Source organism: Mycteria americana, chromosome 1 (assembly GCF_035582795.1).
Source record: "Mycteria americana isolate JAX WOST 10 ecotype Jacksonville Zoo and Gardens chromosome 1, USCA_MyAme_1.0, whole genome shotgun sequence".
In the NCBI taxonomy this organism is placed as follows: Eukaryota; Metazoa; Chordata; class Aves; order Ciconiiformes; family Ciconiidae; genus Mycteria; species Mycteria americana.
The window spans coordinates 95838181-95862795 of record NC_134365.1 but is presented as its reverse complement, the minus strand read 5'-3'; the positions used below and the strand labels follow the sequence as shown (position 1 = coordinate 95862795).

The following is a 24615-nucleotide window of genomic DNA, read 5'->3' as shown; positions in this document are numbered from 1 at the left end:
AGATAATTTAATGGTCAGTCTGTTACAGATGAGTAGGGAGAGATAAGTGGGTGAGGGCAGGCTCAGGACACTTGAAACACTGGCACTCAGACCAAGGGAACGACTTTTCAGTGTTTGATTAGGCCATGCCAGTCCCCAGTGGCCACTTCTATGAGGAGTCTTCACTATCTGTCATGACTTCCACATATCAAAGGCAACCTCACTATCATCTTCAGCTATCTTTTTCTTTCATTTAGGGGTCAGTGATGACTTTCTTTCTCCTCCCTGCCCAAAGGGAAGGCAAGGTCCTATTCACCCTGTTGATTTCTTCCTGACATTCGCTGATGAGGCCTCCCTATCTAGAGAAACGCCCCTCTTCTCCTCAGATGCTCCCACTGGACTCAGTCCATTGCAGCTGTGCGAAGAGCTTGTAGTGCTACCATCCCTTTAACATAAACCTCGGGCTTTGAAGAAAATTAACTTGTTTGCGTAGATAGCACAAATGGGAATGTTTTGAAAGGGCAGCTTGATTATTGGGTTTGGGTAATACAGCCTCAGATTTGAGACTTGGGATTGGTCAGAGAGTGAGAACAAAAACAGTTCCTTGCAGATGTAGTGGGGTGTGCTGCCAGTGCCTGAACAGGAGGCTCCTGCAGACACTTCCTTTGCTCATGAGTCTGTCTTTGCGCCCAGTTTGCGGGAAATAGGGTTGTGTGCCTACTTCAAGGATCTGCATGTGTGTGTGTTTGTGCTCTTAAAGAGAAGGCAAAGGAGAGTGAGAATGGGAGTGGGGAGGGAGAACCTAGATATCTGTTTTTTCCAAGTCCTATCCAAACACTTTCTCAGAAGTCTAAACAAGGAAAAGAGGCAATAAACGTGCATTAAATACCACTTGGCTGGAAATGTTTCTGCTTTGTGCCTTATGGGTAACTGGGAGTATATTGGGGATATGGCACGGTTCCATCTCTACTATGTAGTGTAAACCAAACATTTTCTCCTGGAAGGAAGAAAATGCTTGTCTTTCACTTGCAAGCTTTTGTTTGTTTGTTTGTTTGATCCCTGTCCTTTGGTACAATCACTTTCAAGTAAGAAAAATAGTTTTTCTTAAGTACCTTGTTCAAAGACTGGTCTGTAGAGACAACTCTGTAGTATTCAGCGAAGCAGTGAAGAACAGTCTCACCAGCACCTACTCAGACCTTACCTTTTCTTAGGTGGTGAATATTTACCCAAGGTCAAACTTCCTCCAGTACAAATGGAACTAAAAACATGAACTTTATTCTGTCTGAAAAGGCAGGATTCCTTGAGATGTTGCAGCATACAAATAATTAGAAGGACTGTGTAGAATCAGGGGATGTCCTGAAGACTTTTCCCTGCTCCAGACATGAGTATTTCCAAATTATCCAGGAACAAATTCTGCTCCCTACATTGAATAGCATCTTGGTTAGCAGATAGCCTCTGCAGGAATAAGGTGTTGGGACAGATTCCACAAAGCCTTTGTACACATACTTAACTTTAAACGTATTCACAAATTAATGAAGCTAAGAAAGCATCCTTGGTCATCTGATCCAATCTATTGCCAAAATTTTCCCTGAGTCTTGTAACATGTTCACAGGCTTCTCATGTCTGTTCAGCAAAACACAAAAGAACATGCTCTCTTCAGAAGTGTATGTACACATACGCTTAACTTCAGGGATGCATTTATTAAGCGAAGCACCTATAGTTAGATGTATTCTGAAATGCCAGCAGGTAATTCTAGGCAACTGTCAGAGGTGATTGGTCTTCATGAGTCTGCTTCTGGAGAGAGATGGGGTGCCCCAGAAAGCAGTTCTTAGAGTACCTGTTTCTCTTCATCGACTCTGGAAGGGGGCAGAGATCAGAAGCTAGGCATTGTCATCAGATGCCTAATGTGGATCTACGTCATTGCCCTCTTTCTGTTGAATAATTTTTTCATATCTGTAAGACGCAAAGTCTTACCGGTTTAATCCTAGAAGTCCATATAACACCTAGTGTTAGTGTAGGAAGCAAACTTGCCTAAACCAGCTCTGCCAGTGGTTCCCTCCTGCCCTCCACTCCCCCCAACTCTCCTATCCTTAAGCTCCCCACATCCTTTTCTGCCATTTCGCCACCAGTGCTAACAGCCAAAGGAAATAATGAGTTGGAGACTCTTTCTTCTCTCTGCTTTATATTCCCACTTCATTTTCTCTCTAAAGCTTTTCTTGGTTTGTTGTCTTTTCTAAAGAAACCTCTCTTGGGGTTGTCTCTGTTGTGCAGCTGCACAACAGTCAGGAATGGTGATTTGCGAAACGCCATAAACATCATTTATCAGAGGTCATTTTTTGGTGTTTCTGCCAGACTAGAGTTTCTGGGACATGGCTGAGAAGCTGGAGGGAATTCAGAGGAGAGCTGTACATATGATCAGTGCTTGCTTAGGATGTTGGAATATAAAACTTCCAAGGGAGAACTAGAAGAACGGAGATGTGTTCAGCCTGAAAGCAAAGCATGGGTGAAGGTGCATGGGTGAGGGAAAGACATAGCTGCTACCTATTAATAAGTTAAAGAGATTTTACAAAGGATGCAGTGTGCTTTTTCTCATTACTCAGTTAAGATAGGGCAAGGAATAAAACCCCTCAATTACAGCAGAGGAAATGTAGCTTAAATTTTAGGAAAAACTCGGCAGCTTTGTAGTTACTGGTGGTTCAAGCCATTGAATCTCCCTGGATGTGATGTGCAAGGTGAGACAAAATACCCTGTGAGGCAGAGCTGAAGAAGGAATATTACAGTCCATCCTACACGGATGGGGAATGGACTAGCGAGTCCAGCAGAGTGCCGTGTCAGCTGACATGAGGATGATGTATTGCTCACCAACAGATTTTGTTCGTCAGGAGATTAGCAAGGAAACAGAGGTGGCCAAACAGGAACTAATGATACAGATTGTGACTCATATTTGTGGTCCCACTTGATGACTGAGTGAATCTTTTTAGAATCGGGGATGGCTCCAAATAGCACTGAGCTGGGCATGGAAGAGAGAGAAAAGAGCGGCAGCTATGAGAGGTAAGACTGCCAAAAGAGAAGATGTGGGATTGTCAAAGGCCCCACAGGCTACATCTGTGCCATCATGTTAATTTGAGGTTTGAGTTTGCACTCAGACACTCCAGGCTGTCTGCCTGCTGGCTCACACTTTCACTCCAGTCTGGGATGAGCCTGCTGGGTTCTTGGGCAGCAGTGTCTGGGCACAGCAAGGGACTGGCTTACAGCAAGCCTCTCTCCATGAAGCACTGTAGATGCAACCAGCTCAGCCCTGGGTGCAGAAAACTGCAGAACACAACCAGGCACAGCCATCTAAGATTTATGGAAATAGCCCAAGTAATTAGGAGCACAAGTTCACCTTTGCAAGGGGGTATGTGTTCTCTAATCACTTTGGTGTATTCCTCCCTCCCCCAAAAACAGATAGAAGAAAGAAAGAAGGAGATCTATGCAAAAAAGACAGGTAGATGTAAGGATGTTGGACTGGAAAGGTGAGCTAGGGAAGAAATAAATAACTCCAAGAGCTAGGAAAGAGAGTGAAACAGAGTTAAACACATTAAAAAGGGGTTGGAAAAGAAATACATTTGGAGAAAAGATAGGGTTGGCAATAGGAAAAAACATAGGCAAGAAAGAGGACAAAGTGGAAAGATTTTTTTAAGAGGTGAGGGAAATGAGATTCAGATAATACACTTGGATATAGTCACGCTAAGCATACGGAGCATGGTGATGAATATGGCCCCATGGTTAGATAGCAAAAGAAAACATTCTGTGTAGACTTACACAGTATCCTGTTTGTGAGAAGTGAACTTGAGCAATTGCTGCCAGAGATTTTTAGAGAGAGAATAATAATTTTATTTTGAACAATAGAAAGGTCTAATTCAAAATTACTATGCAATAACTAGAAATTGCATCAGTGTATGAAGAATGAAGAAGTCGTCCAGGATTATTACAGTGTCTTCTTTCTGCCTGTTTTGCAGCCCTCCCCCTTTCTTTTCAGTTCTTATTCCAAAATTAAGTATAGGGTCAATCTTTTTTTCCTTAGCAATTGCATCAGCCATAGGAATGCATCACGTGGTAAATGAAAGAGTGTGAATAATTCAGAACAAAATTTTGAATCATTTAAAAATCAGAAGCTTCACATTTCATTGCTAACCTATTCCCATAAAACATGACATCTACAAAAATCACATTGTGATTTCTGGAACAAAACCATTTCAAGTATTTGAAAATATTCTTGCATTCATTTCATTCTGTCCAAAGAATATTTCTAACTCAGAGTTTTCCAAAACTGTTTCACATTTCATGAAAAAATCAGAAGATAATTAAATACTGGGTATGTGCTGCCTAAACATGAAACACTATACACGTTTCCGGAAATTATTGTGGCCATAAAATGTGATCACCTTTGCCTCTAAGGTTGATGGAAAATGTAATGTTTAGTTAACCAAAACTGACTGTATTAGGAAATTAACATGATCTTCTGCTATCGTTATCATGCATATGTATGCCACCATCATCACTCGTTAGTGTGGATTTTTGGCTCCTGTAATACCAGCATGACTAGAAAACAGCCTTTGACTGGGCCTAAGCCAAAAAGCTTAGCAACAAAAACACAAAGAGAAAAGCCAGTGCAATACAGAGAAGAAATTTTTTTTTTTCTAGTGATAAGAGCAGGAGGACAAAGTGAGGAGCTTTACAATTTGTTCCCCAGTTTAGTCACTTATTCAATGTGTGGCCTTTCAAGAGGGACTTTATCCTCTCCTCACTGAAGGTTCATGCCTCATTTTCCTCGTCTGTGAAACAACAATAGCAAGACTGAACCACTTTGCAGCTGAGGTTGTGAGTGACCAAATGACACAGCATTTCTAAAGCACACTGAGACCCTCCAGCAAGAAATTGCTACAGAGAAGGCAAATGGGATGCTGATCACCTCACACGCATGCATCGTGACTAATGAGTCTCAGGCAGTCGTTCAGGGCAGTGAAGCCGCTGGTTATGATGGCACTAATATGCATTTGCATTGCTCTGACCACACTATTAGCACCCGCATTCCACAGGGGGTATCAGGGCTGCGCCCTCCAGGGATGGTTGGGGGTATCCTACCATTCAGTTCCTGCCCTGTTGATCTCTTCCCACCAGCACTCTGTCGGCTCACCGAGGCTCTGGGCCGCTGGCATGCAGGCGTAGTTCCACAATCTGTCGGAGCCTTCCTTCTTGTTGAAAACACTCCTGACGGCCACGATTACCTGCCCGTGCGGGCACTGGAAGTTGAAACCCTGCCGGTACACGTTGACCCATTCATCATTATCTCCATAGTTATAGGGACCATAGTAATAGTCACCGTACTGGCCCCGTGCCACGGCCACCAGAGGCAGGAACACACAGAGAAGGACGAGGTCCATCCTGAAGATGTTCCTGGCTTAGAAATGCCCCACTGGTTTGTTGGGCTGGCCCTTTTATATCGCCTCTAACATTTGGCTTCCAGATGTTATGCTTCCAGATCCAAGTGCAATGTGTCATTGCTTAGCAAACCTTCTCTGAGTTACAGACACATCCAATTACTTTTAAGGTGGAATTCTGCAAGTACAGTAAGTCTGCAGGCCGTAAAAGCAGGGTCTTTCCACCACCACCAACCATCTGTGATCCCTTGCTGCAGAGCTACTGTGTAGAGCAAGATACATGTTGTAGTACAGCTGTCACAGATACCCCACTTTTATCTTCAAGACAGCAGTTAATTTTGAAAATTACTTTATTTGAAATTAAAGCTCTATTTGAAGTTGCCCTTTTCCATCATTAGTAACATGCAATAAAATGTGATTGTGTGTGTGTCCCCACCCTCTTTTCCCTAAATATGTGACATGATTCTGCCAGTCCCTAGAAAGAAGGGAATTGGGCAAGGTGGGGGAATTCACTGCTCCTGTTGTAAAAAATCCTTTAGACATTTTGGTTTGGTTTGGTTGGAGGGGAGGTGGAGCCCAAATGACTGAGACTCTGGCTTGGCATGGAAACAGCCCACCCTGAGAAGCAGGGCATTGGCTTCTTCAATGCAGAACTAATTTTGCTACGACTGTGTGTGAGCACTGTAAAACTGTGGACTTGGCAGATGTTTTAATGTGAGGATAAAGCACATAAGCAAGTTATGATGAGGTAAGCTTCATGTGTCACCATAGCCTGTTGAAATCTTTGAGCAAGGCCCTTTAAGCTACCTTGCAGTTATGGGCTAGAAACATGGGGCTACTGCTGAGGAACTGCTGTGCTGCAAATTCAAAACCTGGCTTGCCACTTGGAAATGTGTTTATATGCCACATCCTCAGATAATTTCTTCATAAGGAAACCCCCTATTCAGGAGAGCATGGAACGGTGTGCTTTACTTATCTGTGTACTTGACCCATAGAAAACTGTGGGACTTCAGCATGTTTTAATAAGTAAGACAGTCCAAAGTCAATCTAACATAGTCTATATATACATATGTTGCCTATGTTGTGTTACTAGTGAAATGTGTGACCCTTGGAACGGCTCCAGATTCAGATCCTGTCTCTTCCAATGAAATCACTGCAAAGGATCCAGGGACTGTTTCTTGCTGCAAGTTTCTCCTCCACTCTTTTCACTATCCCTCTTCCCCATTTCGTCTATGCACAAAAAAACCATGTATGAGCTTTTCTTCTGTTGCTGATACTATCAGAAAGAAGATCTGTGATGGGTAACAGTGGACTTGCTCTTCTCTAGGGATCTCCAAACCCATGATGCCTGGTCACTGCTTTGCAGGAGCATAAGCATCCCAGGAGGCGGGTGCCTTTACTAACCAGCCCAGATCTCAAAAGCTGCCTTCAGCCTCATCAACCAAGCACTTTTGTGCCTTCAGCTAATGGCTTGTTTTGTAGCAGAGCCTTGTTTGACAAAACTGTAAGTGGGGGTTGAACTCTTTGCCAGGAGCACAGTGCAGCAATATCTCAGTTGTCCATGCTCGCAGTCAGTGCAGATCCACATGAACCTGGCGGCTGAGAGTTGCTGATCTAGCTCAGTGTCTCACCTCCAGCTGTAGCAGCCCCAGGTGCTTGGAGAAAAGGGCTATGGAGACAGCACAGAACAGCCCTTTCCTTGGAGCTGCCCTCCTCTAGATCTTAGGTAACAGTAGGGGACACAGGTAGCCAAAGTCTAAAGAGAGGGGAAATTTAAGATTAAAAAACCCATAGTTATCCGATGGGCACCAGAGCGCAGACTTGAACTGCACGATCTCACATGAGTTTTTCAGCTCACTCAATAGTGTATGTCTTTTCCCTCTTACTTCCTTAGACACGTAGTCAACATCTGGGAGCACTGCACACTGCTGTATATGCCTGAGAGGCATTCTGGAAGACGTTTTAGCAGGAAGCACCACATTATCATATATATATGATCCTCACCTCACATAACCCTTATAAGCAACCATTCCTTGGAAGGGAGTCCTCGCATAACCCACACAAAATCCAGGGGCAAGAGGGGATGAGAAGGGGGAGGAGGGCTCTATGGAGAGTAGGGCACAGTCTCCCTTTGCCTACCTTTGACATGCGTGTGAAGCTTTGAGGTGTCTGTTGACACTTCCTACATACAGTCTACCTTGCCTGATCCCAGTTAGTGGATAAGGTGGCACGTCCATGCTGCACTGTGATCAAGAAGTGGTTTGGATGGGGGAAAAAGCTGTGCAGGGAAGATGGTGAACATGAGAGATGTGAAACTACAACTCCCTGTAGCAGTCGTGGCAGTGCAGACATGTCCTGACCAGGGACTGCTTGAAAATCTACAGTTCTGTGTATATTTTCCAATGCTTTCTGGGAACTTTTCTGAGATCCAATGCTTTCTGGGAACTTTTAATGTTAAATTTCATGCTTCATTCTGATACTGAATAAAAACAGAAGAGAGCAGAATTTCTTAACAGGAGGGACATGATGGGTTTTAGTCACCTTGGAGAAGGGTGGTATTTGTGAGTGGGAGGAACTGTGATTTGAAAATTCCTGTAGGGGTTAAAAAAAGAGAATAGTGTGCATACATGAATTTTGTTTCTGAGTAATGCTCGTTCAGCTCTGCAGTTCACAGCTGCTTGGTTCATGGAGCAAAGCTGAGGCTACATGTGGCTTGTTTCACTAACATTTCACACCGTTGCTCCAACCCAGATAATTCCACTGATGTTGCCAGTGCTGAGAGTTGCAATTTTAGCTCTGTTTCCACTGACTCACTGGCATGTTAACCACTATGCCTTACTCTGTTCTGGCCAGTGAATCAAACATAGCAATTCAAAAGCCAGTCACTAGAAGAGCTGCAAACTAGTCTGCAGCTTGGTGACTGTGGTTGGCTTCAGCTAGAGTTTGCACTAGGAGACATCTCAATGATATTTAAAAATCAGTCCCTCTCTGAAATTACTTACCCTTTAATTTGACTTTAAAATATCAGCTGCATGCCTTGCACATCCAATCTTTGGAAAAGCAGAAAGTGCCAATGAAGTAGTAAATATGAGGTGCTAGACTAACCTTTCGTTATCAGTTCCTTGCCATGGAATCTGTGTTGGCTGGTAATTTTAATCCCTATCAGTTTTTAGAAATGCTATGTTTAATCCACACAAACAAGTATTTAATTTCTGTCTTGCCTAGTGATGGCAGATGAAAGTGATTATTCTCTATACCCCCCTCCCTGGCATGACTTCAAAGTTAGCTCTGCTTTAAGCACAGATTGGACTAGAGGCCTTCAGAGGAATGTCCTTTCCAACCTGAATTATTCTGTGTTTCTCTCCTGCTGCAGATACTAGATGCAGCATTACTTAGCGCTGCAGGTGTTATTAGTGCTTTGGAGCCATTAGGAGAAATGCTGCAGTATTCTCTTACCATCCCATGTTACAGCCATGAAATGCAGAGAGATTGCAGTGCTTTGAACTAAAATCACAGATGCAGTAGTACTATTTGAATGAATAACAGTAGCTAGCTTAATGGGTTTTATTTTAGCATCCAAGCTCTATACTAAAATAGGAGAAAAACCAGAAAACCTTTATTTATTATTTGGCAAACACAGAGACACTAGAGCTGCAATGAGAATAGCAAGGGTTCAGACTTGGTCAGTGACAGGTACAACTAGACCTGTGTCTACAAAACTGGGTTGCATGAAAATAGTGTGATTTGGTTTTATTGGAGTAGCTGTGCTGCTGAAGTTCCTGCATCTGCAAAGGTCTCATGGGTAACCATTTTCTTGCCCCACTATGAGGGCAGAAGGGGCATATAAGGGTGTTATCTCACAGCACTTCATCCTTTAGATGCACAAGAGTGATTCCATCCCAAATTACTCAGGACCATAGCCAGAAGTGAAGCTTTGCTTTTTGTGCTGGTGAAGGAGGCTGAGTGTGTATCCCCTGAGCCCTGAAGTCCTCTGTACACAATACAGGTACGGTGGAAGCAGTAACAGTAGCAGCAGCAATGTGTGTCTGCTGCCAAGCTAATGCAGCCGCATCATGGCATTTCACAGTGAGAAGAAAGTGTTTTTCGTGTCAGCTCGTTGCATCAGTGAGGTCGCACATTTTGAACACATTTTCCATATTTTATTACACACTGTCTCAGAGTGATGCTGGCAGTTCTGATAAAGCAGAGTGGCTTGGATGAGTCAGGGAGGCTGCATGATCTGGGAGCTGTAAATTGAATTCAATTACTGATTACTTTTCCGTGCCATCTTTGCAGCATGACTTTTTTTTTATAAGCTTCCTGTATTATCAGTTTTTATAAAAGTGTGAGGATTTGGGGTGCCTTTATTATGTTTTTGAAATGAGGTTACAGAAGCCATGGTAATGTGGAGAAGGATGAAGCTGCTAGAAAGCTATGCTTCAGAAGGTACAAAGATATATCCTTGTCAACTTTTTAGCTCAAAGTTATTACCTTCTTTCAGAGTAATGTATATGGTGAAGGCTGGAGTTCATTTGTCAAGGCTTCCTACTGTTAATGATTTTTTTTCTGGCACCTTTCACTTGATGTTCTGAAAGGACTTTGATTAAGTTCAATCACCTTCTTGAAAAGTAGAAAAGGTTAAAAACCCCTTATTTTACATGGTAGGTCCAGTGATCTACCCAATGTCCACCAGTACCTCAGGGCTAGAAACAGATTTGAAACTCCAGCATCTAGACTGTCAGCATCAGACTCCAGCCCTGGGAAAGCACACCTTTTCCCAACCCCTTCTTCCTGCCACTTCCCTACAGTGGTTCACTCCCCCGGTTCAGCTTCTACTTTGCGTAGCTCTTTCTTTGTAAAAGGGAAGCTACTACTTAAGATCCTGTGATACTAGAAGATATTGCAGAGCTGTTTTCTCTTTGGAAGTAGCTGTAGAAAATTCTGATACGATACCACCTGGAATATTGCTGTGGAGCAAAAAAAAGCGCTAGCTGCAGTGCTATTTTTCCAAGGTTATCATAAGCCTTTGGATTACTTTTGTAATAGCTTCCTACCTGCCTGTGTGGTGTTAAATCATGGGTTCAGTAGTAGAAGCAAACAGGAAATGCAAAACTTAAGTCATAAAGTCTCTGAGGAAAGGGTAAGGAAGCTGCACTGAGACATTAGTAAAGAAACAACGGAAACATATTTTCCTGGTCTGGGAAACCGGCTAGATGCCATGATAAATCTTCTCCATCTGCAACCCTGTAATCTAACATTTTGAAAATGTAGTTTTCAAGTAATCAGTGAACAACTGTTTCATAGATTGATCACTATTCCTAGATCAGATTACCCCCAAAAACCGACTACAAAAGTGACAGTCACAAACCTTTGTGACAAACTTTTCCCTGCTCACACAAAGCTTTGAGCAGGGAAAAGTTGGAGAGAGGAAAAGAGCTAAATTGTGCAAGGTGAGACCTCCTTATCAACTGCAGGGTTTGTGCAGACATCCTAGAATGTCTACACAGAATATTCTGCCGTTAAATAACCCAGAGACTATTGCCATCATTACTGACTTCCACAGATCTCTTCCCAGAAATAAATTCAAATAGATTTACTAGGGGATATTTAACCAGTTCTGATACAGCCATTCCTCAAATCAGGGCATGAGGAACTGTGCGACTTGACTATTACATACATACAGTAGGAAGTCATGTACAGCTTACGAACAGAAAATGATGCATTTTTTGTTCAGGTCCACTAGAAGTGAAGAAGTTAGATAATTACTGCTCTTTCACCTCCTGCATGGTTTAATCATAGTAATACAGGCTTTTGTCAGAGCAGTGATAGAACTGATACAACACTCTGCACATCAGGCTGTAAAAGTTGCCCTGTTCTACTAACTCTTACCATTTGTGCTAATAAATTCATTTCCTAAAGTTGTTGCAAATTACAGAGCTGTTGCAATTACAGTGACTCTTCCAGGATTATTACAATGACGAAAAGCCATTTTGATGAGTGTTTGCAATTACAGTTTCAAATGTCAGGACAGGGCATGGTATTTTTCCAGTTACATGTCACTGCTAAAAGCTAGGTGTTTTTTCCCAGTATTCTTTGCTAAAAAGGTCTTTTCATATTGCTGTAGCTGTTGTTGTTTTCACTGTTTCTTTTAGCATGTATGCTTAAAATCTGTAACAGGTCTCTAGCTACAGTCCCGTATTAAGCCTGGTCAGGCAGGGTGCAGTGTTTGAAGGTGAAGCTGCCAAAAGAAAAGAAAAAAGCCTCGAGGCTACAGGAAATTCAGGTGGCATTGATTCAGGAGAGAGCCAGATGCTTCAGGCTGAGTCAGTGCTGAACCTCCTCACAGATTTAGCAGGCAGCATTTTACCAGGACCTTTTTATACAGGAGCTGAGTAACTGAATCCCCCTTTTCATCGAAGATCTCCTCATCTTTTTTTAATATAATAGCTTTATATTTAGTCTTTGGGCTAAATATAAGCTTGGCTGTCTCTGTGCTGTCTAGAAGTTGGTGGTTCCTACTTGATACAGCTGGAGAGCTTTCTTGGAAGAGCAGTCATCATCAGATCATCAGAGACAGAAATGTTCTAAAACTTTAGATGACTCCTGCAGAAAGAGATGTCTTCTCCAGCGGGCTCGTTGGACATTTGAGTGAAATTGGTACTAAACATAATGCATAAGGAGTTTTCAATAGATCTATGAAAAATTACCTTCTCCCTCTCTCAACTTGTTTTAAGTTTGGCCTCAAAATGTGTAGCTTTAGCTGATTCTTGAAGCATTGAGAAAGTCTGTTGTGATACAATGGGTAGGAAAAATGTTAAATTCTAATGCAGAAGAAGTTAGAAAAAGCACTCAAAGTATTTTTGAAGTATTATTCATAATCTGAGAAGAGATACAAAAGAGGCACAAGTCCTATTTTGTTTATTTTATAAGTCTCACACAAAGCTTGTTTCAATGTATGGCTCAGTTACCTTTTCTTTCAGTTTAATCCATGGGAAACCCTTTAGAAAAGGCCACAGCAGCCAGCTGTAGCATTTTCAGAATCCATGGACTACTGACCTGGGGCTTAATATGGGCCACCCTTTTCCAGGGGTGTGACTGTAGCCGTCCGACTGAACAGCATTAAGGGGTCAGCTGTGATCCTTGTCATGGAAACCAGCCGTTGTGGATGGTGAGCAGGTTTCTCCTTCACAGAATTTTGGTATCATTATAAAGTTCTCATGTGGCTTTCTCTAGCATAGACCGTGACCTACAGATCATAACATCACTGTGAAATGCTGGAGGGGAAAATCTGAACTAATCACTCATAATAACTCTGCTCAGACCCACAGGGTAAGTCTGAGGTCAGGGCTGAATTGATCTTTGATGTGAGAATGGCAGTAGCTGTAATTCACTTGCTGGTCATGGGAATGGGACTGAGCCAAAACCAGTTTTCTCTGAGCTAGATAAGGGGGAGAAGGGGTGAGAAAGTGACTTCGGAGTGTCTCAGTTTTACATGCAAAGGACCCTATCTCTGCATGATCGTTCAGGCCAGTGCAAAGCAAATGCTGAGTAGGAACACTCAGAGCTCGTGGTGTTTTATACCAGTTTTGTACTTTCTTTGTGCAGGCTTCTTTGTGTCAAAATAAAATCTTCAGAGTTCAGAATGATCTTGCTTTAACAGTCACTAAAGCCGGGTGCTATCTGGCAGCCCATGTTAGGTGGGAAATGAAAAGAGGTGCTTAGTTGGTCCCTTTTGGCCATATGGTTTGTGAATTTGGATAGCTGGAGTGACAGCGTAGCCACTGAAACCCAGCTCTCAGCCCAGCTCCCGGTGCCCTCCATCCACTTGCATTCGAGTAATGAGAATGGTTTCTCTTTTCTTTACTTTTTTGCTTTTGTGGTGCTGCAGATGGTGGGGGGAAGAAGGAGAGAGAGAGGAAGAGAAAATTTGGGGAAGGGGCTTCTGCGTTCTGTCACTATAATTCATTGCAATCTGACCTTCTGGATTTTCAGCCCCGCTCAGCCATCCACCACTCCTCATGTGACTGTCACCTCACATTATTGTAATTAGCAACTGCCAGCCCCAGAGATTTGACAGTGAAAGTGAAAAAGTCCGAGAAGCTCTCTGCCAATTTAAAATTAACCCTGTCACTGCAGGACAGATTGTCCTGCTCCAGAAGTAGCTCCTTGGTATTTGCACTGAGACAATCCCATGCTCCTGCTGTTGTAATCCAGCTCCCTTGTCTCACCCTGATTTGTTCTCCTTGTGTCCTTCCAGCTCCCAGGGCTGCTTCACCCTCCTGCCTCCCCACATGCCACCCCTCTTTGCTGGCTATGAGAAGTGAAGCTGCTAATGAGAGCGCTCAAGCCGACAGTCCCAGAGTCCATGTGGGTGGATGATAAACGTGGCTTTCCGTGGCTGTGCCCAATGAGGTCTGTCTGCCCAGCCTCAGAAAAGACCCTGCTGCTCTGTGCACGTCTCTCCTCTCCTTCCCCTCTGCCTGGGACTTCTCCTCTCCCTGTGTGAGCACTGCAGGGTATAAAACCACCTGGGTCCTTGCCCATTTATGTGGCCGTTGGTTCATGCTGCAGTCTAAGACTCACCATCTTTGCTGCTGTGGATACCTCAGCCAGGGGGATGAAAGCTAGGTCAGATCTGCCTCCTCATGCTACAAGTTCCTGACCTTTGTAAAGCGATTGTAGACTTTCTCCAAGTGTGACTGGCAACTGCTGTTGTCAAGGCCCTCGTTACATGGCATTTACAAATCTTGCTTCCTTATCTTGTAAGCAGGGGGTGGCTGGAGGTCATCCTTGTTGCTACTCTGTTCAGCTAATTACGAGCAGCTCCTGCTCACCTGCTGTGCAGAGGTGACAGCACAGTGACAGCTCAAAGGAAGGTTGCCTTCCCCTGGGAAATATCTGGGGTTTCAGACAAAAAATTGGAATATGGAGAGTGCAGCAATGTCTGACACCCAGTCTCGGTAGTCATTGTATCTGTTCAGACAAATAGAGGACAGTCAGGTAACAAAGATCCTGATAGTCTTGCAGTTCAACTGGGTGATGAACTATTCAGTGTGTGTGACAGGCAGGTTTGGCACTACCTGGGCTCAGATACCGTTCTTCGGTATCTGATAGTGTTTGCATAAAACCAAAAATATATTTGCTTGACATATTCCGCACCCTCCTGTATACGTACAGGTTTTTTTACTCCCAAGTCATAAAAGCTGGTACCCCTAGGCTTTTAGGATAAGGCCGCACCCTTTTTTGCAGTAGTTCCATGCTGCCTTAATTAGTTCTGATCCATGATGTGCTCCCCCCGCCTTGTTGTTGCAAGCAGAGAGCCCCTGAAACATGATTTCTCTTTAGATGCTCGAGCCATGAAGTTCCTGAGCCTGCTCTCAAGCTTTCAAACACACAGATTTGCCTTTGCACCACACAGCTTATCATGCCTTATGCCCATCCACATGGCAGGCCATTTTTGTAAGAGCGCTCTTGTATTTTGTTGGTGTGCCTGACACCGTGCTAGAGCCCCGCAGTAACTGTGTTCACCAAGAAGCAGGAAAATGCCTACATAGCTATTACTGCGTTTAGCTTTTCTAATCCCATCAAATTCTGGTGGCTTGTCAACTACATCCTCAGAATAATGCATCCTTTCCTTTTCTTTGTGCTATGCTCTAGGTTATTTCATTGTATTGAGAGCTCCAGCAGCTTTATTAGGGCAGCAGACTCCCCATTTCTCTTCTCAGCTTTAGCATATTTACAGCCACTGCTCATCATCAGAGAACACTGTGGGTCTGTGGAAGAGTAGCCTTGAGAGAGCATAACCTTAGTGTTATTATTTGCTTTATATGGATAAATGAAGAGAAAATAGTTGCCAGTAAATGTAAAGATAGACATGGAAAGAATGAAGAAGAATCAGCAGAACTCTAAAAAATCTCTGGAAACAAAGTTATGTGTTTGGGTTGTTCATAAGGTGAGGCATTAGAAAAGCAGGCATGACAGGCACTAGTGGAATAGTTTGTGCTTGTATTTTGTGACTGCCTTCAAGGGAACATGACATGATTAAGAGAAATTTCTGCTCATTACTTAAATGCCTGGCTAAATTTTATGTCCGCACAGTGCAATGCAAAGTGTCAGCACCCATTGGTTCTGGAACTCATGATTTAAGCTAACTAGAAATGTGTGTGGGTAAGTCTTGCACTACCAGGTTAAGCTGCCTCTGTAGCTGTACCCAGTGATGTTTTCTGGTGAAGCATGGAAAAAGGAAGGTTTTTTCTTCAGTAGTCATCAAATACTTGGCACCAGCTGAAGGAAATAAGGACCAGAAGTCGCCGTTCTACTAACCATGGGCAGCAACACCTCACCTTCCTCACGCTGCAATGGGCACAGCATAGTTCAGGTTGGAAGGCACCTCTGGGGGTTTCTGGTTCAATGTCTTGTTCAAATCAGGGTTGGCTGAAGATCTGACCAGGTTCCTCACAGCTTTATCCAGTCTTGAAAACCTCCAAGGATGGAGAATGCACAATCTCTCATTTTTCAACCCGCAAACAGAAAGTATAAGTTACAGTGCATGGCAATGTAATATCTTTGTGACCAGAAGAACTTGGTAACAGAATCAAAGCTGCTGTTATTCTGCTACTTGTTCACTCCTCTGCTCCGTAGCTGTCTTTATCACTATCCCCTTCAAAGTGTTACATTGAAAACAGTATATTTTTCACTTTAGGAGGCATGTCCCGCCTCTGTGACCTTAGAATATTTAGCAGCACGGATGCAGATGCATGCCACACATGCAGTGAAAGTCAAAGACTGTTTCTCAACCTATATTAGGCACATTTTCCAGCTCTTACCTGGTTATTTTTATGAAGGATGCAAACCCAGCAGCTAAAAAGAGTGCATCAATGTTCTTTCATGCCAGCAACGGGTTAGACCAATTGCCTGGGGAACTATCACTGTCCCTAGCCCAGTAGTGCTAGAACTCTCTAGATGCCCTGGCAACCTTGCACCCAATAAAAGAACTGTGCTAATTGCTTGAAACCCTTTTTATATCTTCCTTCCAACAATATTTTTGTGTATTTAAACCTAAACTTCATAATATCAGCAGTTCAGCGGGAGGTGGTGGTTTAGTAAATCCTGGAGTCCTGGGTTAATAAATCCTGACACACTGGCTTTAGTCACAGCTCAAGCTGGCTCTGCCACTAGACTGTTCTGTATCCTTTAGCAGATTAATTTGCCTCTTCATGTTCCTGTTTGGCCTTTTGCTTATTTTTGGTCTTCCTGGCTCGATGCTGTAAGCTCAGTTGTTAAGTTACTGTCTCTTACTATGGATTTGACAATCGATGTCTTGCAACCCCAAGCAAATGCCCATATTCCCCAGCTATTAACTGTTTCTTGCTTCTTGCTCGCTGTCTTTTCACAGGAAAACTCACAAGAGTCTCTGTCTTGTCCTACTGTGGAAAAAGATGGGAAAAAAGCTTCCAACTACTCAGCAGAAAACGAAAAATTGTTTCTTACCCAGCAGTTATAATAACTACTATGAGCCTGTATCTCTAGATAAATGATTTCCTGACATTAAACGAATTTGACATTTACAGCTGCTTTTATTACTTCCAAGAGCCTTGTCTCTTTTTTCCCACTTAAAGTGCTGTTGTACTCTGAAAATCATTGTTAATATTGGCACCATGGGGGCTCCATATTTCTTATGTCAAATTTACTCAGAGCACAAACATGTGGATTGACAGCAAAAAACTCCCTGGCTTTTGTGGCCTTTGGATCATGGTGGAAAAGGTCTTTGCTAACTCGTAACCATGCAAACCCGGATCTCAGAGTCTGCCTGAACTGTGCAGAAGTGATGGAGGGCAATGAAGGAAAGCATGATGCACAGCACCAAGAATAGGCTGTGCAAGAAAAGCAGAGGCAGCAGGCTTGTCTTCCTTGTCCTGCTTTTGCTGCTACGGAGGACTTATGACGTTGTAACAGGCTTGCCGTGAGTTGAATATGAATAGCACTTCTCCCGGACTGTAGTACAATCAGCATTTTTGCTGCATTGGCTTCATTGCTTTGCTTCAGTACTCCAGTGAGCTGACTGGCAAAGTCCAAAGCTGCATGCTAAGATCCCTGCAGCGCTGCAGGCAAAATAATGCCCAAGCTGCAGGAATAAGGAAAAAACATACGTTTTAAGTGCCCTTCACTTAGGTGGAGATTTCCTGGGGAACAGCAAAAAACCTGGAAAGGGTGTTGCCAAAAATTCCTTCTTCACTGTCATCCACTGCAGAGAAAATAATTTGCATGTAGTTACTGCTCTACGAATTGCCTGGTACAGTCTCTGCCCTCTGCAGCAGAGAATTACTGGCTGCCTTCATACACAATGGAGAGATCCAGATTCCCATAAACATGAGGCTGGGATGCTGGGATCGCTTATAATTTCACCAAGTTGAAACCCCATTAGAAAAAGCAATTTCATTGCAGTGTGTACACCTCTTACCAGCTTACTCTATCCATTGTTGTCTCTTGCTTACAATCTAAATAGGAGACTCTTGAGTAAGGATCATTAGGTATTCACAGTGCTGAACACAACGGGATCCTGATCTTCCTTCATCAATCACTATCACCATCACATCAGCATTTATTTGTTTACACTGTCTGTTCTTTCAGTAGGAAGCTCTGCTGGGAGCCATAGTGGTAGTAAGGATAAAGCACTGCTTTTCTCAGCCGTGCCTCCTTTTAAGGATATAAATGGCTTAGCTCTTTATGGCACCCAAAATGGCACTTTACCACAGAAAGCAGTGATTATTTTCTGAGTTGGCTTTTCTCTTTTATGCCTATCTGATGCTTTTTTACCCTGTAATATTTTATAGTTTTCTAGCACTTTCCATTTAAGCATCTTGAGGTATTTATATCTATGAGGTACAGAACTGTTATATCTATTTTACAGATGTGGGAAACGGAGGAAAAGCATGGCAAGGTTTACTTGTCATCAAGGTCACACACTGAGTTTACAGCAAAACTGGCAATTAAAAAAACCAGGTCACCACCATTTCTTCCCCTGTTTTTAGCCATTCCCTTCCTTTGTGCCTAATGTCCCTCCCGTCTTCTTTTCCTTCTACCATTTTGCCACTGTCTTATCCTCTCTTTCAGCAGGTCTTATCCCTAAAAGTGGGGTTTGTTTTCCAGATTTGTGAATCTGGATCTGATCCCCAGCCACTCCTTTCATATGCATGTGCCATACAGCACACACACACTGCCAGTCCTGCTTCTCTTTTACATGCTAACAGCTAGGAATTTCCATAGCAAACTCCCAGCCATTTCAGGGACCTTGGACACTGGCAGTAATTCTCATCTCTCCTGCTTTCTTCCTGTGGCCCATTATAGTGCTGGCATTTAACTTTGTGCTACAGGCCATTAGTATTTTGCTTTGTAAATAGGTCATTCTGAAATGTTGTGGAGCCTGCAGTGTGTATAGACTTGGAGAACAGTGTTCCCTGGGTCCTTCTGGACTTGGTATCTGTTGTTTGACTATCTGCAGTACTATGTGGCGATGAGGGCCATCTTTTCCCAGCCTGTATTTCAACAGAGATTCCTAATACAAATTTTCTTTCTGTTATTTCCACATTGAAAAAAGAACCCCAAATGCTTCCTGGATGAAATCTTCAGTATTTGCCCTGCAGTGCACCCCAAAAAGACAATCATGTATGTATGATGCAGCTGGATAAAGGGAAGCGTTTAGGGTTTGAGTGGTTTTTTTTTTTATCCTTCCCAAAAAATAACATAACTTCTGCACGTGGTTATTTCAAAAAGCTCTGGGCAATGTACTCTGTGAAGTAAGAAATGTGAAGCCAATTCAAAATTCTGATTTCTATTGATGTGGGCACTCTTTGTATTTTAGGCACTGTATAAATGCCTCTTCTGGATAGATTTGTTATCTTGTTTTTAATACATTGAAACAAGGGGCAGCTGCTAAGGAGGAGGGCAGGCTCTTTGCCAATGTAAGGACACCACGGAAGCTGTCTGCCAATTTCAATACGAGAAGAACAATTTTTTTTTTCCTTTCTACTCCTCTACGCTTTTCCAGTGCTTCTACTCCTTCACATTCGCTCCTGGATAGAGGTAGGAGTTCAGTCTCCAAACTGAATCAATTCTTGCTCCCTTCACTAAGGCTGTCAGCAGAGCAGAGTTATGTATGACAGTGGTTTTGTGTTGTGGGTAGCTCTTCTCTATGCGCTGGGTTGATATAAGCAGGTTCATAGCCCCTTTCCCCTTTAGACTGCTCAATGCAACATGCACGCTGCAGATCACTAAGGCTGAGATTACTTGGCTGTATATATCTTCCCTAAAATGACTTCAACCCGTGTCTCTCTCCTAAAAGCACTGCAAGATCTCTGAAACCGTGTCTTTTGTCTGAGTGTGCTCAGAGGAAAAATTCTTGATTTTAAAGATCTATTTTTCTTCTCACTTGTTTTACATCACCAGTTATCTGTATGAACAAGGCAAGGCAAAACAGCCATGCCTTGAGAGAGTAGAGAAAGAGTAGCCCCATGCTGATAAACTGGCTACCAGCAGATGCAACTTTGCAGCATGTTCCAATTAGCTCTACCCAAGAAAAGCATCAGTGGCTGGTGTACCAACACGGATGGGAGATTCTCAAGGGATTCAGCCAATACCAAGTGGATCAGCAACCTCATGTTAGATGTTCTGGTACTGGTGGAGGTACTGGTAGTTTGAAAACTGGTAGTTTTCAGGTGGGACAAAAAATGACCTCCCTGCTATGCTATTTTCCACAAGAGTAGAGCCTGTCACAGCCTTATTCTAAACACATGATTACTCATCCATACATGCCTGTGCCACTTCTTACTAGACGCTAGTTACATTCTGCCTTACTCAGAATTTCCCAAGCGCTCTGCATTTGCAAAAGCAATCCTCCCTACTTTCTGCCCTGGACTGCTGCTAAAGAAGTAGATGTGTTACTGTGCGGGGGGGAAATTTGCCCTGTATGCAGAACAGAGAGTACACTGGAAATGGCCAATGTCAACTATGCTAATTGATGGAATGATGAAACTTGTCCCAGTTGCTTAAATGGCATCATTCATATGCATTAAACTATAGTCTAATGGTGGAGTATTAATCTGGAGAGAGAAACTTCTCATCAGGTTGGAAATCCATGTACGGTTGGCGAAACAGCATCTAAAGTTGGCCTCTTGTTCCCCCTTAAAGTTTTAAGTGCACTTCAGCTTTTGAAGCTAAACCACTCTGCTGGAGGACTGCCCGGTCTTGCTTTGGCTTGCCTCTTTCTCTGGATTCCCGCCACATAAGAGATGTTAGCTACTTCGGTTGTGTTTTAGAAACATGGAAAATGTGGCTCATGTAAGATTATGTTAATGGATTGCTGGAGTCTTCAGGCTGATGTTGTCTTTTGCATTCTGCATTTCATGCTCAAGAAGGCAATTTATTTTTTCCCTTGTCTAAACCTCGCCCCTGTTGTTTGTTTGCAAAGAGAACTCTTTTGCAGAGGTGGCAGGATTTGCTGAGAGTAGGAAGGGAAAGGGGCTTGCCATCTAGATGTGACATTTTCTGTACCTTTGCAGCAGGATCTTGTTTCACTGCTCTCTGATGTCCTCTTTTGCTGTACTTTTGACTGATGTCTGTTAATGCTTAATCACCAGTCAGCAATGCTTGAGCTATCTCCTGGCTTGTTGAGGTCCGCTGACTATCGCCATGCAACCCACAGCAGCCTTGGTTTTGTAACATCAGAGAAGAAAGTTGTCTAAGAGAAGCACTTCTTACTGGAGCTTTTGAACAGCCAGCCACCACAACTCTTAGCCCGTTGTAGGTAAAGATATGCTCATGAGGTAACAGGTGTGCAAAAAGTTATTTATTTAGTAAAATACCCTATCTATTTATATATCCCTCCCTATTTATATATCCCTCTCCCTGTATATGTATATATATTTATATATCCTTTCAAAATTAGGGACTGTCAGTGATTATCTGGAGTGCAGATACTAAAGTGGACCATTTTGATGTGAGGCCCTTGGGCATATGGCAAATTTCTCTCCATACTACAAGGCATGGGCTCCCCACGTCCCTAAGGCTTACTTGCATAAGTACGGTTATGCTAAGGTAACATGTGGCTTCACTGTTTCACTTCTCCCCTCCTTTCTTCAGGTGTGACTTCCTGCCAAATGTATGGCAATATCATGTTGGCATCAGGCTGGCTCCAGGGGAAGAGGGCTGGCTTAAGAGCTACAGAGCTGACTTGTGAGACAGTTCATTTTTCATTTGGCCTTTGCATACTTCAAGTGCTTCAGCCATTTCTTTTTTGTAGGGCAGTGGCAAACTTCTGAAGCGGATGTTAAGATGTGAACACAGGGAAGAGTGGTGAAGTGCGCAGCTCCTATCCCATGCTGTGGCCCTACTTGTCCTGAAGAATTACACACTTTGTCAAGTTCCGTTGGCAATTCCTCTCTTGATTCAGCCTATTTTCCACCAGAGGGAAGGGAAGGTGAACCGCTTAATTTGCGCAGCTCTCGGAGGCAAAAATTTTCAGAAAAATTAGGGCCTTGACATGGTGATTTTATATGCATGTGGATGTCTTGTCAGCCCATGGTGATCCCGCAGAGACAGCATTTCCCTGAATGGGTAGGTAAGGCCTATGTGCAGAGAGTGTGTGAAGTGCTTTTGGTTTCTGATGAGATGAAATCCCCTTAAAATAAACCCTGGCCCCACAGAAATCAAGAGCAAAGCTCCCAGTGGCATCTGTGGGGCCAGAGTATTACAAAACTTGACCTTCTAGAAATGGCTGAAGTCTAGATGGGCCAGATTTTTCTAAGCTGCTAATAGGCTGCTATACAGAAGGATCTTTTTTCTTAGCTTAGTTTGCAGTGAAAATACATTTTCTTTTAGAAATGGTCTTCCCGTGGTGATCGGGTCAAGAGGGGATCATAACCATACACTTGATAGGAAAGTTTACAGCTATATGGCATGAGGCCGTAATGCTCTTCTTTGGGCAGCGTGGGGTCTCATGGAAAAATCCTGAAGCACCCGTCTGAAAAGACTAGGGAGAAACCCAATTCCAGATCTTGGATTCAGCTGCCCTATTGGTTTTTCAGGGTTCAAATTTCAAGCCTGAACTGGGATCCAAATAGAGGCAAATGGTCATTTTCTCCTTATAGAAGACCTGAAATTGCAGGCTGGTATTTCTCTGACCTCTAAGTTGTTCTCACTGCTGTGTTTTTGTTTTGTGGCATCAGCCTGCCTCACCAGCAGCATTAGGTTAAAGGAGACCCAGAGGCCTCCCTGTCAATGACAAGGAGTTGTGCTTTCTTCCCCGACACATCACTCCTGCCCACAGCCAAGCTCTGACATAAAGTTGGCCTAGGAGGATTGCTCAGACCTGCAGGTCACGGGGAGGCCAAAGCATGTAACCTTGGAGTGCGTCAGCCTCAGTACCTCTGTGAGACTGACATTTGAAGATGAAGAGAGAGAAGGAAAGACAGGCCATGAGTGTGGGTGTCGATACACTTGTGTGTGTACACACGTGAGCAAATCTGTGGGTAAGAAGCTGAACGCAGAACTGCTGCTGTGCTTGGCAGGCAACAGGCGTAGCTGGACTGGCCCTGAGGGTGGGAGGAAAGGGTAAAGGCAACTTCAGACCTGAAAAGTGCCATCACGGGGACTGGTCTGGAATGAAACCATGCTGTTCCATTGACTTCTGTGCTGTGCAGCCACGGTGACCGCAGCCATATTTAACCCAAGGTTTTCCTCTTCCTCCGGGGGAGAAGAGGGGCCAGAAAAGAACCACATATATTAGCTAGCTTCGGAGCTGTGCTATAGCTTTTGTTCAGTTGGGGACCTCTGAACTGAGTTTCTCACTGCAGTGTGACCAGCGGGTGTTCAATACCCACGGCACAGGACTGCATGGGATTTGCTTGTGTGAGTGAGTAGAAATGGTTAACTCTGTGCCAGGCAGGGTAGCACCAACAGGAATTAGAGGAAAACTTGTGCATAAGAAGGAGGTGGAACTAAAACTGGCAGCCTAAAGCCAAAAAAGTGTATTTCTTAGGAATTACATTAGTAGCAATTAACAACAGGATCAAGATGAGTCATATGGACGAAGGGCAGTTATGGGACAGTTTCTACTACAAATTTCCATGTAGCTGTTGCACAGATCAAAAGAGACCTTCAGCATTTATTCCTGGGAACAATAACATGGAGGCCTGCCTCTCCTCTTGATTATAGCAGTATGAATCAGGAGTGAATCTGCTGAAGTCACTGCAGTTCTCCTGACATAGTGAGATGGAGGATGAAGACACATAAATCCATCAGCCACAAAAGGGACAGCCCTGAAGACTTCAAGATATGCCGAAATGACTGGCACTAGTGGCAGTAAGAATGCAATTTCTTCCCACAGCACTGTTCAGCCAACCTTGACCTTTAGGGAGAATTACTATGTGAGGACTGCTCTGCCCCCTATCCATTTTGGCTCCTGGCTGCTCTGCACCATCAGCCAGCAGGAGGGGTGGTGTGAAGTGCCTGGCATCAGGGTACCCAGCAAGGCACCCTGCTCTTGTCTCAGCATGGGCCAAAGGGTTCCTGTGGCAGCGTGAATGGCTCTGAAGGAGCAGTCAGCAGCAGGGACTGATGAAGCCCTTTCCTTGCTAACCCTGAGGACGGGCAAGGATTCGCAGGGATTTGTACTGTTTAGTCTCGTTGTTTGCTCCCATTTCTCTCAGTGCTGGAGGACCAGCTGCTGAAGCTGGGATTGTTTCTAACCTCTTGGGCAAAATTTTACTCCCACTTTCTAGCTGGTCACATTGGTGCTTTCTTTTCCCACTGTTGTGCATGGCAAGGCTGGCTGGACAGTGCTGCCCAGAGCAGAGGTACCTGTTCACAGAGCACCCAGGAGTGAGCCCGGGACAGCAAACACAGCTGGTTCTACTTCCACGTGCAATATGTTATGCCCACTGCAAGGAGAGGGTTTGGGATGCTTGTAGGATCTTTTTGATACAGATGACAAAGATATCTTCTCCTCCCCCAAATATACACTGTCCTAGGCCGTAGCTTTGCCTAATTTCCTGAGAGCCCAGACCTTGGTGAGAACCCGTTGGCTCTGTGGTATTGTACCCCTCTACGACACTGATTAGCCTTCATTGGCCTAGTTCTCCACTGACTCTGGCCTCCTATCAACAGCTTCAGGGAGACTTGGATGTAAGGTGTCCCCTTTTATTCCTCTGCCTGTAGG

The 24615-nt window shown here is 43.7% G+C and overlaps 1 protein-coding gene across 1 annotated transcript in view; it reads right to left on the bottom strand.

Annotated features, from left to right (window-relative positions):
- DPT (dermatopontin) overlaps positions 1-5504 on the bottom strand; it is a 28443-nt gene extending 22939 nt beyond the window's left edge. The window contains exon 1 of the mRNA XM_075513276.1: positions 5107-5504. Within this exon, the coding sequence (XP_075369391.1) occupies positions 5107-5405 (299 nt within the window). The 5' untranslated portion in view covers positions 5406-5504. The remainder of the gene's footprint in view (positions 1-5106) is intronic.
- Between the last annotated feature and the right edge of the window lie 19111 nt (positions 5505-24615).